Below are 17,505 nucleotides of genomic sequence, written 5' to 3'. Positions count from 1 at the left end.
TAACGCAGGAAGCCCAAGGAAACTAGTGCCTCAGGTACCTGGAAAAAACAAATTTATATCCTTTTAGAAGAAAGACACCTTATTCTATGCATCAAAAATCTCCTTCAGATAACCTTTCAAAAGCCATAACCATACAAAGATGATCAAGTATACAAGAAAATAAGGCACAATATGCAAAACACAGCAAGAAATAGCAGAAACTCCCAAATATTTCAGATACTGTTATTATACATAGATTATAGAACAGTTTCACTGTGTTTTAAGAAATTTTTTAAAAAGCTTGAAAATATTTGCAAGAAACAAAATTGTAAAAGAAGTGACACAGCAGACTTGGAAAGAATTAAATACAGACATGAAAAACAATAACCAAAATTAACTAAATACACAGTAGACATGGTGAAAGTATATTTGCTATAGCTGCAGAGAAAAACTTGTGAACTAAGAGATAGAAGAAATTATCCAGAATGCAGTACGAAGAGATAAAAAGATAGAAAATACCAAGAGAAGTTCAGAGAAAAGGAGGATTGTGTTCGCAGTTCTAGCCTACGTTTAATTGGCATTCCAGAAGGAGGAGCGAGAAAAGGGGCAGGGAGAGAGGGTAGGAGGAGAAGGAATGGGGCAGAGGCAATATTTTAAGAGATAATGACAATTTTCTGGGATTGATGGAAGTCCACCATCCTTAGATTTAAGAAGCCCAACAAATCCCACGCAGAGTAAATCTTTTTTTTTTTTTTTTAATCTATACTAGACATATAGTGGAACTGCAGAAAACAAAAGATAAGAAAACTTAAACCAGTTATTCTCAGAGGAGTGCTGACTGATTCTAAACAGCAGCAAATGAAATCGAGTCAGTGAAATGATACCCTGTATGTGCTGGGAGGAAGGATACTAGAATACTATAACCAAAAAAAAATATCTTCAAGAATGAAGGCAGAACACATGTGCATGAGCTTTGTAAGTAAACCAGAAGGGGCCAAGACCAAGTCAGGCTTCCATGGTAAGAAAGAAGTCTTCATGGGATGATCAAATGACCTCTACAAGCTTCACGTGGACTATGACCCATGTCTATTGGACAATGACACATGTCTATTTTGTTTATCAGTAAATATCAGAACCTATTAGGATGCTCTCAAATTTTCTTGGGTGAAAGGGGAAAAAAAGGCAAATTAAGGTATTTATTCAGTAAACAAAAAGGGATAATGAAAAACCAACAGGCAGGACTTTTGAAGATATACTTTCCTGACTTCACAGTGCACTGAGAGTCAGCTCTATCAAAGTATTCATCTATGTGTAGAAATCTACAAGAGTTATATTCTCCTTGGTGACAAGCTGAGACTGCTTGGCTGCAGTGTCCATCTGCTGCTGGACAAGGGCCCTAAAACTTTTGGGATTGGGGGGTGTGGGCATGGAGAGAGCATTATTACCATTTGTTGGTATCTTAGCAGTCAGACCTAGGAGTATCGTAGAACTGGATAAGACCTTAAGATTCAAGGGAGCCATAGCCTGAACAGCAGACATTTCTTACTGAGAAAAATGGATAAAGATCATGGAGCAACTGGGGAAGGAATGTGAAGACAATGCCTACAACCACAATGTTCTCTTCTGAGTAGTTGAAATGTTTCCTGATTACAGCCCTCTATCAGTTCTCCTTTTGGTTTTTTGACTGATTGATGCAATCTGCTAACAGCTCAAGTAACACAGCATAGTGGAGAGAGCATTAGGCTAGACATCAGAAGACTTAGATTCTAGTCCCACTTCATAGCTATGTGATGAGGGCGGATAGGGATGGGTACTTGGATCTCTCCTAACTTTATTATTCTTTATAAAGGCAAGAAGTGAACTAGAGGATCACAAAGCTACCCATTTAGTTTTGTATTCGAGAGCTATTTTAACATACTTTTTTGAACACATATAATCTCAGGATCCTGCTGTGCCTGAAAACTTTGACTCAGTAGACAGATTTCCAGAAAAATATTATTTAACAAAATGCAACTATGAAGAAATAGAAAACTTGAATAGTCTTATTGTCAACTTTACCACAAAATCTCAATTCCAGATGGCTTCATAAGCAAGTACTAGCAGATTTTTAAAGAGGAAGTAATGCCAATATTTCACAAACTCTTCCAGAGAATAGCAAAAGTAGTAACTCCTTTCCTCATTTTATCAAGCTAGTCCAACCTTGATAGCAAAACCAACAAGGAGAGTTCTAAAGAGAAGAGACAGAAGTCAGTCTCACTTTTCATAAATGCAAAACTTTTAAACAAAATATTAGTCCACTTCTTTGTGTTCACATCTTTTTTATTGGAGATATTTTTGTTTTTACAATGACCCATTTTCTCTACTGCTTAGGCACACATCTAGACTCTGTATCAGCCTTCCATGCAGATAGGAGTGGCCATGACTGAGTTCTAGCCAATGGAATGTAAGTGGAAATGATACATACTGCTTCCAGGCCTGACCTGTAAGATACCTCCCGCATAATCTTCATACTCTTTCTTTCCTGTTTGCCAGCCAGGTGCAAAGAATACACATGGGGACTCCAAGGTCCTGTATGTGAAACCACAGGACAAATGACTCTGAGCTCCAAATAATCTCAAACATAGCTCTCTGAGAATAAGAAACTTTCTCATTGGGCTTTGTATGAATAAGAAATAAACTTTTATTGTATTAAGCCACTGAGATTTATGAGTTTGTTAAAGCATATAACATTACTTTTGCTAATACAGAATTTAAATCCAGCAGTATATAGGAGGGATAATATCATGACTAAGTTGAATTTATCCCAGGAACATAGGGCTATACCATATTCATAGATTTGAAATCTCAGTATTGTATGTATCTGTGCTACATTAAATAATATGTATAGAGTCAATGAAATACCAATCAAAATCCCAAGAAATTCTTTTTTAAAGAACTCAACAACTGATTCTGAAATTCAGAGAAGGCAACTCTGAAGTAAGAGGGTTTGCACTACAGTATATTGAGACTAATTTTAAAGCTATAGTAATTAAGATACTGTGGCATTGGCAAAGGCACCAAATGCCAAAAATACCAATGTAATAATAGAGAGCTGGGAAACAGAACCATGCATATATAGATAATTAATATGTGACAGAGATGACATCACAGATATGAGGAAAGAACAAACTCTAAGCAATGGTGCTGGGTCAGTTGGATATCTATATGGGAAAACCCATGAAATTGAACCTTCCTTACAACTTACACAAAATGCCCTCTAGGATAATTATAGACCTGACCTGAATATGAAAGGCAAAATTACAGAGCTATTTAGAGGATAATAGAGGAGAATATCTTCATGATTTTGAGGTAGGGGAGGATTTCTTACATACAACATAAACATAAAAATCACCATTAACTGTAAAGGAAAAAAAATGATAAATTCAGCTGTTAAGAACGCCTGTTCATCCAAAGACGAGTTAAAAAAGCAAAAAACATGCCACCAAATGGGAAAGATTTTCCAGTGCATAAAATCAGCTGAGGACTTTTATTGACTGTAAAAGAACTGCTGCGAATCAGTAAGAAAAAGACAACTCAGTGGAAAATTTGGCAAAGTACTTGAAAAGTTGCTTCACAAAAGAGAAAATTCAAATGGCCAATAGTTATGAGATATGCTTAATTTTATTAGTAATCAGGTGAATACAAATTAAATACTCGTTGCAGGTAGGAATGTACATTGATAGAACTACTTTAACAGCAGTCTGGCCTTGAGTATAACTGACAAGCCACATATTTTGTGATGTTACAGTTCCAATCTTGAGCATATACCCTAGCACATTTCCTAGACATGTGTGCAGATGTGCAGTAGACTGTGTCTGCAAAAATGCACAGCATCATTTTCATAATATCCAACAGATTGAAGCAACTCCAGTGTCTGTCTGTAGTATAATGCATAAAGTTTTTCTTTGTTGTTCATACAATGTGGTTCAGTATGAGAACTTAGTGAAAATGAACAAACTATACCTATTTGTAACCCTATGGATGAATCTCATAAACAATGTATAATGAAAGAGGCAAGAGAGAATAATATACTGTATGTGGTTCTATTCACATAATATTCAAAAATAGGCAAAGCTGAATTATGTTGTTAGGGATACGCATACATGTAGTAAACCTATTAAGGAAATCCAGAAAATTGTCATCGCAGAGTTAGAATGGTATAAGAGGAGAGGTTTGTATGATTAAGGGAGATATATAGAGCTCTGGCTGTGTGGGGTTTTTTTAACCTGATTGAAATGACTAATGTTCATTTTATAATTATTTGTTGAATTTTATATAAGTTTTTGTATACCTTTATGTTTAAGAATATAGTCTTAAATTAAGCTTTTGTGTGTTTTCAAAGCTGCTAAAAAGAATAAATAGTGTCTGTTTCAAAATTGGAAATAATTATTTAAAATGAGGAAAAGGAGAACTTTTCTCATTTAAAAAATATTCTGATAGTCATTTCAATTCCTTGGAACTTAAAACTTATTATTCCTTTATTTTACAAGTACTCACCTATACTTTGTATTAGATCTACTAATTATTCACTCATTCTGTATCTATGGAGCATTTACTGCTCAGCTGCTTCACAGAAATGAGAAGGTGGGTGGTAAAATTGTGGATTGATTTAATTGACTAGCTTTCTGTACATTTAAAAACCGTGCATATACATCTCTTGAGTACTTTTAATTCCATAGTTTCACTTGTAAATGCTTTAGTTCTATTAGTTTAGAATGTAATTTGACAATTATTTTAATGTTGAGCATATACAAGGGTACTTCAGTAAGTTAGTGGAAAAACAGAACTGAAAGATAAACCTTTTGAAGTACCCTCGTATTAAAATTTTTTCAATTCTTAGTAAGCAGTAGTTAAAACTGCAGTCTTACCAGGCACAGGCTCTGGTAGATACTCAAGCAGTATAGAGTCCTGAATCCAAAATTTAGTAGCATATCTCAAGATTCCAGAAAATGCCAGTTCTTTGGGATATTTATAAGTTCATATTTAGGACTCCACCTGGCTTAAGTATTTATTTAAATATATTTAGAATGAAAGAAATCCTGATTTATTTACTCTGTAAACAGAAATCAAAGATTATTGTAATACATGTATGTGTGTGTATGTATGTGCATATATGTAAAATCTGTAGAAAATTAGTGTCTGAAATTTTAAGTATATTATTTCTTGCTGAATGATTAACATGAGAGAATATAAGCTGAAAGAAACCCACTTTCAATTAACTAGCTGCCTAATTAATAATATATTTGAAATATGTTTATTTTTTAAGCTTATTGTATAAAAGACAACCTGGATATACTTATAAAAAAGTCTAAACAGCATTGTTCTTCTCAGCTCTTTTTTTTTTCTATCCACTCTTCCCTTACTCTTTCCATCTCCAGTTTGCAGAGATTTAGTATATAGACTAGAAAACATACAGAGAGGAAATGTACAGAGTCTGCCAAGCATTAGCATCTACCCAGAGTTCTATAAATGTTTTCTTGAACTTGAAATGCAAGGTTGCTAGTACTCTGTAAGTGGAAAAATAGAACACATGACTGTAAAGATCTTTGTTGGTTTCTGTACCATTATTCGCATCAATTATCTTTGGCCAAAAACAGTAAATAATCATCACTTCCAGATTTGGGGCTCTATCTGGATTATAGGGTGTGGAAGCACTAGCACATTTATTTTGAGAAATACATGACTTGGATAAGGAGACCATTTGTGACCTTAAAAGATCACTGACAGTTTTCTTCATCAAGATTTTTGATTGCAGGGGATAGAAACCCATTTAAAGTAGCTCAAGCTAAAGGAGGAATTTATTGAAAGGATGCAGACATATGGCACACAAAGACCAAAAGGAGTACCTGGCTTTCTGAAGGCCACACCAGGAACTCTGTGTCAAGGGCTCCATAGTCTCTCATCTCTGCCACCAAGGCTGGTTTGTAAGCTGACTTTACTAAAGGCACAACTGATGGTCTTCATGTAAAAATGAATTGATGTTCTGGGTCACTATCTAATTATTTTTGTAATCGAAGAATAATTCCCAGGTTTTTAAAAAAGCTTTAATTATGATACTGTCTTTTGTATTTCAGTAAGAAAAGATATGGTGAGCTGTGGGACATTTATCTCAGAGCTAATATAGATTTTTTATTTTATTTAAATTGGGTTGGCCCTCTATAGATAGCATGGAGTTTCCCTTACTTTAGGAAATTATTTCTTTTGGTTTTCAGATTCCAGGTTTATGCTCCAGCCTACTGGGTTTAAAATAAATGTAGGTGCTTCTTTCATAATATCTAGAATCAGAACCTTATCACTAACTATACATTTAACCTAAGGAAAAAAGTCTGCTAATAACCGTTATTCTAATTTTTCCTGTCAAAAAGCCCATGGAGAATCTCCCAGCAGCTTTGAGAATATCAGCCATTCTAAGTTAAACTCTTAAGTTGAACTTTTTGAAATTGCACTTTTGTAGTTCAAAAACAGTCAAATATCAACAATTTTTGTGGATCAGCCTTGTACAAAGTGATGTTTCTGGATTACCTTATTATTTATTATGTTTTAAGACATTTATAACTTTGTGTTTTAGAAGATTCCTGAAGTCATTTGACTTGTCAAAGCATCCTGATCTCTCTCTCTCTCTGCTGTGTTTTATTTTGCAAGTATTAATAAATACCTCTTTCATGTGTGTAACACTTTGTCTAGATGCTGAAAACGTAAAGCAATGTAGACCTCACTCTTTGATTTGAAAGTTCATAGATAAGTTGAAGATACAGGAAATATACAGAAGATGGGTAAATAAAAGGTAGTGTATATTACGTGAAGGTCCTATAGAGTAAGAACTCTTAAAATTTTAGGATAGGAAGCAGTGGGGGAAAAAAGTTCACAGAAAGATAGGGTTAAAACTAGGCCATAGTGAGCTGTAAAACAGTCATACAGAAAAGAAATAGGGTTTCAAACAAGCAGAGTGGCATCAGTGAAGAAAATTTTGTGACTGTTGTAAGGACAGTAATTTTGACCACTGGCTGGATCATAGTTTTCAGGGAGGATAGAAAATAATTAAGAGCTAGTCTGTAGTTCACTTGCAAACACGCTAAGTAATTTTGGTTTTGTGCTCCACATCTGTTATTTCAAAAGTGGAATGTAAGATGTACAAAAATATCTGTTGGAGTTCAGGAAGAAAATAATAGAAATTCTATTTTATCTTTAAAATATGCTTACTAATATTCAAAAAGATTGACAATTTATTAAAATATATACATATATTGGAGGCTATTCCTGAAGTATGTTTGCAGATGGGGTAGGTGTATTAGTCTGTTTTGTGTTGCTATAACAAATACATGGAACTGGATAATTTACAAAGAACAGAGGTTTATTTGGCTTATGATTCTGGAACAGCTGCATCTGGCATGGGCCTCAGGCTGCTTCTACTCATGGCAGAAAGTGGCAGGTAGCCAGCGGGTACAAGCAGATCACATGGTGAGAGGAAGCAAGAGAGAGAGAGAGAGGAGGTGCCAGGGTCTGTTAAACAACCAGCTCTCACAGGAGCTAACAGCGAGAACTCACTCCCTACCCTTCCTCTCCCAGGGAGAGCATTAATCCATTCATATGGGATCCACCCCTATGACTCAATCAGTTTCCAACAACTGCCACACTGGGGATCAGATTTCCACATGAGTTTTGGTGGGGACAACACATCCAAACTCTATCTATAGGTAATCTAAAAAGTTTAGAGACAGTGCTTTAGATTATGGAGAGCCATCAAAAATTTAAAATAGGTAATAAATTCAAAGTGGTATTGAGAGGAACTGAATCTGTAACAATTTATGGGACAGATTAGAAGGAAAAGAGAAAAGTGAAAGAAGGTATAATAAGAGTCTAGATACAAGGCAGTTCAGGCTTGGGTGAGTGTGGTGGTAAGTGAAAATGCAAACGATAATCTACAAAATTTGGTATTCCATGTCAGCGTAGGAGAAAACAAGTGAACAGCACGGTTTCTAGCTGTGTTGACTAGGTAAGTCTGAAGAGGGGATCTGTTTAATAAAAGATAACAAATTTCATCTTAGTTAAGTTGAAACAGATGTTCGGAAATTAATCCACATGAAAAGATACAGCAGACAGTTGGAACTATAAACCTTCCAATTTGCCGATTAGATCTGGAAGAAGGCATGATGATTACAAAAACAAAATGAACATGTCGAAGACTTTTAATTCATTAATGAATGAAAAAACCAATAAGGTATCATAAATAGTTCAAAGGAGAACTTAATATACAGCACATTTATAGTTAAAGAATACTGAAATGAATTCATAAATAGAAATAAAACTGGTCAGTATCCACAGGGTGATAATCAGTGGCATTCCACAGTAAACCATTTCTACAAACAAGAATTATTTGCAGCTATTATTAGTTTTCTGCAAGTTAACAGATATCCAACTATACAGTCTTGTAAAATAGCCTAGCCAAACAATCAAAGGTGGATATAAACTAAATGTACTAAATTTCAGTTTTTTGCTGCTCTTTCTTAAAACTGGTATGGAAATTTTAAAACTCAATCACCTTCCTGCTGTTGGTATCTTTGATCAATAGATAGAAGGCTTTAAGTTCCTCTTCATTTAGGTAAAACTGATTTAATTAATGTCAAAAAAACAAAAAACCTCTTAAAGTTTAATTTGGGCATTTTCAGCACAGAAATAATGTGGATGTGATGTAGGGATCTCTTCTCTGGAAATGCTTACAGGCAGAACACTACCCACTCTTCCCCTAGCAGCTTGAATTTCACTTTAGGTCTCAATAGCTTCAGATTGAAAGGAACCCTGCTTCAGGAGATTGTGGAGTTTGTCATTTTGGACAGTTACACTCTAACATTTAATTTATGAATTGCCACAAGAATTAAGGATTCCTCTCTTTAATTTCTTGAAGACAAGTACTGAAAGGTCACAAGCCTTCTCTGATCATATTTTCTTAATATTTGATATAATTAATACAGATCACTAATTAGATGATCAAGTATTTTCAAAATTTTTAAATAACAACACATTACTTTTTTGTCTTTTAAAAACCAATATTCAATCTGATGCTAAGTCCTATCAAGGGTTACTAGGAATCCCTTTTCTGAGTTTAGATCTACTATCAATGATTAGTTGAGGGTAGTTTCACACTCATAACTGATAACAGATAATTTTCTTAAAAGAAAGGTAAAATTATGACTCTCAGACATAAAATGAACATGAGTCAAAGATTTTAACTCATTAATTACTGAGGGAACCTGAAAAAAAGTTTCATCTGGTTAACAGATAAGTTCAAAGATCAGACAAATATATAAACTCATCAAGACCAAATGAATTTGCTTCATAGATGCAAAAACTGGCTCTTCCACAGTGGCGTAAAGAAGTCAATTCAACCTCCACGGGACAGGATTTATTTGCATGTCTATAAGTATGAATTATTTGCATTACTGTAAGTTTTCCACAATTCCTGTGTCTACAGAGTTGTAAAATACCTCAAACACAATGACATAAACCCCACAGAATCAGATAACTTGGAAGGATGTGCCTTAAATAATATATCGTAGTTTTTCCTAAAGATACTTGATTTTTTTTTTTTTTTTTTTTTGGTCCATTTAAAAATATTTCACAGTTTGTCCTTACATAACTAGTGTTGAAAGGTAAATGTTAGCTAAGGACGTTTATTATATAAATCCTACATTTTTACCATAAATGACACAAAGTACCTGAATTGGCCCAAATCACAAAAAGAAAACCCATTGAAACCATAATAGAATTTAACTTTATTATGACAAGTAGAAAAATGTTTTTAAAAAGTGCTTCACTGACACTCCAAAAATAACATTTCTGTCTTTTGTATAAATGGACTGATGAAAAAAGGTGGGTACATTAATTTTAGGATTTCATTTAAGTAATCTTGCCAATTAGAACCTTTAAACATGTTTGGAACACTGACATAAAGGGTATAGAACAAGTTGTATCAAATCAGCTTAAATTGATTAATAGTTTAATTGCTCATCAAATGATCTCTTGAGCAGTTTTTAATGTATGTTTCAGAATACAATTATTTAAGAAAAGCAACTGGGATAAATCAAATGGCACACTCCACTGAAATTTGAAATTATTTTGGCACAATTGAGTTTTCTCTTAAGTTTACTAGAATGTCACTGAAAAACTGTTAGTCACATTTACAAGAAATAAAGTATTTTTGAAGGTTTGTTTACTTTGGAATAGAATATAATTATCAGTAATAGTAATAGCCTTATAGAGTGCACAGTACTAGTATTCTTGATGCCTTTTTTATAAATCCACTTATAAGCAGATTCCTCGTAGTGGTGACCTTTCAGACTTTTCTGCATTGAGCAAGTGTTTTTATTGTGGCTAACTTGAAGCACTTGAGAAAACTGAAGCTGGCCTGTTTCTTATGCACCTCGCCTGGCTTTGTTAATAGATACAGCATTCCTCTTGTTAGTACCAGTGACATAGGAGGAACTTTCACTATTATGCTGTTTGGTAATGATAAAGAAGACAGAAAACTAGTCTTTTTATGGTAGTTGGGTCCTTCATGTTTTGGTGATAAGGAGACACAAGTTGGCTATCAAACAGTAGTACATTAGCTTGTTATCTAGAGCTGATAAGCTTCTTAAATTCCCTCACAGTGACAGGAACTCTATCTGAAGTGAAGGCTTGCAGAGCTGGAGCTACCAGAGTGCTTCCCTTCCTCATAAGTACAAGTAGGGTTAACCCTCCTTGTAGAATAAAAATTTCATGTAATTAATGAAAAAAGGCAATATTCTTTTTCCTCTGTAAATTAAAAAATGTTCAAGGAGATGTGTCCTCAGTGATTGCTGTTTGTGGAAAGTTTAGTAAGAAACATTTTAGCATACCAAGAAGAGCAAGACTGTGAGTTAACTAGTCTTAAGATACATGGAAGTTAAGGGGAAATATCCAGAGATTTAGGGCTAGAATAAGTTGACAATTTGTGATAAGATCTGTGTGTAGGCACCTACTATATTTGTTCTGTTTCTAGGGCTTTGTAGGTTATAGGAGTTCAATGTGTTCCAGTATTCTGAGTGTTAATGTTTTCACTGCTGATAGCAACTTGCATAGATTTGACAAGTAGAACTTGCTACCATGGATGGGGGAAGATAAATGTCTCTATCCTTTAGTGTTCTGAATAGCAGGATCTTTTATGGCTAAGTACACATAAATGTCCATGTGATTAGTTAAAAACAGAGCTTAGTGCCATAGGGCAGATGTTGTGGAAATAGTATAGTGTTTGCTGTGTGCACATGTGTTTAGTGATGGCATTGCAATGGGAGTTTCAGGCATTGTGTATGGGATTCCTAGCAAATGCCAAGTAAATTGAGAAGCTAACATTTATACCAATAATTGCTTATGATTCTTTAAGCATGTAAACTAAAAAATTGAATTGAGTGAAGTGAAATTTTAAAGTAATTTGACTTTGGAAAAAATAAGGAAAAAAACCTCAAGTCAATGTATTATATTTACATTCTACTTATTAATTAATGTTTTAAAGGATGCTAAGAGCTATATGAATTAATTTTAAAATACCTTAAATCTAATTTAAATAATCATTTATTGATGAACTTATCTAGCTTATTGATCCAACTTTGTTTCCTAATCAAGCTCTGTTAGGTTAAACTAATTAAGCTCTGTTAGGTTTATTTGGAAAAATTTGACTTCCTAATACTTCTTTGTGATTGCCTGGAAAATCAACAAGTCACAAACCTATTTAAGTTTTGAAACCGGTAACTCTTCCTTAAAATGAGTTGCCTTAGGATTTTTTTTTTTAATTAGACATCTTAAAAGTAAATGAATATTCCATAGACCTTCAAGCCTTTTTAATTTATTCTTTTAAGTACTAGACAAATTATCTCATGATGACTTTGTTAAAAAATTAAAAATCTGAAGATCAGCTGTTCACTATATTTTTTACTGCAAAGTAAGAAAAAATAATAGTCAATATGGTCTTAATGACTCTCCAGAAAGTTTAATTCAATGGATTAAACCAAATCATGAAGGAGCACTATGGAAAGAGCTAGCAAAGGGTCAGGGAGTAGGGGAATATATTCTGAATAACTTTTGAGTACAAATTTTAAATATATATATATATAAAGTCACTAAGAACATCTATGTAGAAAAGAGTCATTACTGACATATATAAATAAGTATTAAATTTGAGCCTTTACATTTCAAAATTATGTAGGAAAATAAGATTCAAGAACAAATTAGGAATGATATTATTGGGATACTGTGCTAATTCTGGTGAATTAGAAAAACTCTCATGGACAGAAAGTACTGTCAGTAAATGAAGTTACTAAAATATTCAATTTATAAAGGTACTATAACTTCTCAAGGCATCATTTTAATAGATTTCTATTTCAGTTCTTATTTATACTCAGTGGCCCTATCTGATAAGTTTATCAGGCTGTAATTAGATTTAAGTTGTAACTGAGCAGTCAGTAATTTAGGGTTCTACAAGAAATTTGGAAAGGAAGAATCCAAACAAGTAAATATTCCTTTTTTCTTAATGTATAATGGGAGAATTAATTGTGCTTATATTTAAGGTTTACCTTATTTGAAGAATTAGAATACATTTGTGATCATTTGAAGACCATTTCAGTGGCTCTTGTATAATTTAATTCATTCAGTCTGTGCTCTCTTAATAAATTTTACAAAAAAAACTCATGGCAAGTTAGTATTATTTGTGTGTGAATTTTCCAATTGTATTTCAGACTTTAAGAAAGAAAGGCCTTAATGGTTGTGAGAGCCCTGATGCTGACGATTACTTTGAGCACAGTCCACTCTCGGAGGACAGATTCAGCAAACTAAATGAAGATAGTGATTTTATTTTCAAGCGAGGCCCTGTAAGTACTTTTACTTTACCTCTACTTTTTATTTGTTGATCCTTTTTGTTAACTTCATTATTTAGGCTCTGAACAAGAAGGAACACAGAGGGTGCGACAGCCCAGACCCTGATACTTCATATGTGCTAACTCCACATACAGAAGAAAAATATAAAAAAATTAATGAGGAATTTGATAATATGATGCGGAATCATAAAATCGCAGTGAGTACTAAAGTATGGTTTGTGCTTTTATCTTGTGCATGAAGAGATTGACCACACATCTTGTTTATTTTTACAGTGGATGATGACAACAATAAGTAGAAGGAAAAAAGGGCATTTTATTAATTTATTTTATTTTACTGTATGGAACTTTAGAGTAGAATTGCTGCAGTCTTATAGTAGTACATGTTCAGTATCTTAAATGTAGAAGTGAAGAGAAAACTTCCTAAACCAGGCTCTGCTACTTATCTTCTATACCTTTGGATGGGGCATCTAAACATCCTCAATTCCAGTTCCTTTGTCTTCAAAGTGAGTGAGTTGACTCACATAGTATTTAAGGTCCCTTCCAGCTCTAAAATTCCATGATTTTTAATATAGAGTATGTATAATGCTTTCCTCTCTCTCCCATGACTTAAATTGGGTGTTTCTAAATTATTTTTAATTATTTTATATAGTTGCTATGAACAGTAGTAGAGCTAAGCTTACTGTTTGGCTCTTTATAAGTGTCCCAAAACCACTTGGCAGTGATACCACCAAACTCGTATTCTTTGCTTATGCTGTAGGTACTGAGGATGAGAGACCTGGCTTAGTTTTAAATTAAGGAGTCATTGTTCTTAAGCTAGTTGCAAACCAAATAGTCACTTTAAAATTATTCTGTTCTCATATATCTAGCCATAGTGAAACAGTACTTCTTTGAGCTCATGCTTCTGGACTTCATAGGTCTTCAAAGAGTTCTCACTGGAAGCTCTTTTGGCAAGAGCTATTAAGACCATTATTCTGGATCTAATTTTCTAATTCTATATGTATAATGCAGCCTTCATGGAACAAATTGATCCCAATTCTGATATTTATTGGTCAGAGTTCATTCTCTTTAAACTCTGCCCTAAAATATGCATCTTGGATCATTTCTTCAAAGCAGTTCTCTATTATAGGAAGAAGCTCATGAAAAAATACCTTTAAGGAGATATTTTTGGACAAATACCATTATGGATCTTAAAAACAAAATATTAGCTAATAAAATCCCTTTGACCTCATAGGGATGTTGTTGACTGTGCAGTTAACATTAAGCTGCAAAAATATTTCACCAATACACTACCAGCTTCACAGGCTATATATATATATTTTGCACAGATAAAATTGTTTTACTCTTGTAAAAATTTTATTATATATCCAGTTTCATATTTGTTGATGAATTATAGTAATTCTCTACCTGAGATAAACTGCTGTTGAATTGAGTATATGATCTGTTTATGTTCATCCAACTTCAAATTATCAGTGTTACCTTACTTTGCAAATCACTGTTTTAAAATGAGGGCAGAGGAAAGCTTTGGGGTTTTTCTCCTTTCACTTAAAATTTAAAAGAGGACTGTTATTTATCATGGTTAACAAGTATATTGTAAATGGCCTATGGAGGAAATGCAAGAGGAAAATAGAAAATATCCTTTTAAAGGGGCTTGTAATATTTGGAGGGAGGGAAGATGGCATTTGTAATATTTGTAATTTAATCTTCATACAATTTAAAGATACCAAAAAATGAATTACTAGTTTGTCAGTAGTTAATTTTGTTGTTTAGATTGAGTTTGTATTTTCATTACATCAGATTGCATTGTGTTATGTGTATAATTACTTGATTTTTCTTTAGTTTTACCCATTAAGAATGTCAATCAATTAAATCAGACCAGGGCTTATCTATAAAGTCCCATTTTTGATGTATTAAGTTAGTAATATGTGTACACACTTTCCCGCTTTTGTTATATTTGGGATCTCCCGATAGAAATGTAATGTTACTAAACTGGTTTGCATGGAAATGCTAATTTATGCTTACTTGGTAACAGTGATATATTTTGTAATGTCTAGATTCAGCAACACTCCTTTATTATCAGATTTTAACCTCTACTTTTCATCTCTATAAATATTTGAAATATCAAATATATAAATTATATTAGTATATATGTAATAATATAAAAATTGAAATTGAAAAGGTTCATGTCCAACATATTTGTGTTCAAATATAATTCTAAAGAAAATAGCTAAAATCTGCAAATTGATTTAGTGAGAACTTATCCCCATTCTCTACTTCTAATAACTCAAGTTACTTTGTCAAATTAAAATTCATAAGTTACTTAATGTAGGTGAAAATAGAACTAACAGTTTTCTCCTTACTGTTCTTTATTTACAGCCTGGTTTGCCACCTCAGAACTTCTCAATGTCTGTCACAGTCCCTGTGAGCAGCCCTAATGCTTTGTCCTACACTAACCCAGGGAGTTCACTTGTGTCCCCATCTTTGGCAGCCAGCTCAGCATTAGCAGATTCAAGCATGCTCTCCCCACCTCAAGCCACATTACATAGAAATGTATCCCCTGGAGCTCCTCAGAGACCACCGAGTACTGGCAATGCAGGTATGTGGTAATATCTGTTCTTCTGGTTCTTTAACAAACAGTGTGAAAAAATTAATTGCTAACATAAGCAGTTTCTTACTCTGGTACTTTTTATTTTATTGCTTTGGTGAACAAGAGACACCGCTACATAATTGGCTCCATTTAAAGTTGTCTTTTTTTAAATCTGTGAGTCTATCATTGTGTCAGGCAAAGCAGAACAATATAGAGAACCTGACATCTATAAGATTTCCTTATCATGGGAAAGCCATACTTTGACAGGCAGAAAATTTAATTAGGATATTGTGAGCAAAAATTTAAAGTTGAGTGTAACTCGTTCATGTTAGAAATACAGGGAATAGACTTACCTGATTGGAGTTAGTGTTTTTTTCATCTCCTCCTGCCTGAATTAGTTCACTCATTCAGCAGAAATTTGCAGTGTGTTTACTGCATTAGTCTGTATAATTCAGTGTCTCTTCTTCCTTAAGTCATGGATTTAATGGTACCCCATATACACTGTACTCATTCTTATCAGTACGTACTATTTGATATTGATGCACAGGAAGGCAGACACATCAGAGCTTGATAGGTAAACTCATACACATATATATGTATATAACACTACATATATACATGTATAGTGTTATATATGTATATAACACTATATCAAATTACACATTAATGCCAACTGTAGACTGGGCTAGTTTTTATTTTTGTGGTTTTTAAGAAATGGAATGAGGATTACTTCTATTCAGTTCATAGACAGTCAAATAAGGAGAGCTAACTCATATTCATTCTCTGCCCTCTCTCTTCTCTATGACATTGTTAGGTGGGATGTTGAGCACTACAGACCTCACAGTGCCAAATGGAGCTGGAAGCAGCCCAGTGGGTGAGTGAATTCCTACTGTTTCACTTTGTAGGCATCTATCCTATCTTAGTTAAAAGGAATATTGTCCCTGAAACAAGGCCTAATATCAAATTTCCTTCTGAGGGGTACTTTCACTAATACTTAACATTTTTTCCACAACACACCTGTTTTATTTCTTACCCCTTGGCCTTAAGTTCAGTTACTCACTCATTCTATAAGTATATATTAAGTGCCTCCTCCATACCAGACATTGTTCTTTTCTAAAGACTAAAAAGTTTCTTAAGGAGGAGAAGCTTTCCGTTTCTTTTGTCCTCACCAAAGTTAGGTAAGGAGCAATCAGCAAACTGCTATATCTTATAATTGCATGAAATATTTTCAGAGAGATTGAAATACAAAGAAATGGTGGGCCTACTTCTAGAGATGCAAAGAGATTTGTGAGAGATTTATCTCAAGGATCAGCTTTGCTGGTCACATGTAGAACATTCACACTTTGTCATAGTTGTAGCCAGATAGGTTCTTTCCTTTTTGGGACCCCTCTCAAGATGACTACCAGTTTAAACATGTCATAAATGTGTCCACCTAGCCCTGAAGTGCTGGTAAGGATAGATTAGGATCTTAATATTATAAAATCATGGCATATATGTCAAAGAACTTACAAGAGTAACTGTAGCCCTTTGGATTTTCATCACAGTAAGTCATCTTGGTCTCTTAATCTATGATAGTGACATTTCTCATAATTATTATCTGAAAACAAGGGCAAGAATTCTCTCCCTGCTTAGATCTTGTAGGAATAAATCCCTAATTAAATCTGTCACTATATTAAATGCTGTTTTAATAGAATTAAACAGAGAGACCTGTTGTAAGGTCTTTTTTATCAGATAACAATTAAGTGTGGGAAAATACATAAAGGGCTTGATGGTTATACATTAGCACTGCTACTCTTGTATGTATAATTCCAAATATTTATAGTTTATTTCTTTTCAACTCTAGTTGTTTGTATGCCCATGTACTCTTTATGTGTACATTTTCCTTTTTTTTTTTTTTTTTGCCCCCAATAAAACAGTAAGTTCAGGGTCCACCAAGAATTGGGAGGGCCTAGTATACTCCTCTCACTTTGGGTTGAGACCTCAAAAGTCTGACCCTAGAAGTAAAGGGAGCTAGAGGTA

General features: G+C 33.8%; 1 protein-coding gene across 4 annotated transcripts in view; it reads left to right on the top strand.

Annotated features, from left to right (window-relative positions):
- MEF2A (myocyte enhancer factor 2A) overlaps nt 1-17,505 on the top strand; it is a 167,652-nt gene that overhangs the window by 119,050 nt on the left and 31,097 nt on the right. For 2 of the 4 annotated variants that reach the window (XM_063091920.1, XM_063091922.1), the window contains 3 exons: nt 12,962-13,099; nt 15,276-15,495; nt 16,301-16,360. In XM_063091920.1, the coding sequence (XP_062947990.1) occupies nt 12,962-13,099; nt 15,276-15,495; nt 16,301-16,360 (418 nt within the window). Of the gene's footprint in view, nt 1-12,764; nt 12,897-12,961; nt 13,100-15,275; nt 15,496-16,300; nt 16,361-17,505 lie in introns of all 4 variants that reach the window. The other 2 variants (XM_063091924.1, XM_063091923.1) reach the window with 2 other exon arrangements.

Source organism: Cynocephalus volans, chromosome 3 (assembly GCF_027409185.1).
Source record: "Cynocephalus volans isolate mCynVol1 chromosome 3, mCynVol1.pri, whole genome shotgun sequence".
NCBI lineage: Eukaryota > Metazoa > Chordata > Mammalia > Dermoptera > Cynocephalidae > Cynocephalus > Cynocephalus volans.
This window is presented reverse-complemented; position numbering and strand designations above follow the sequence as displayed.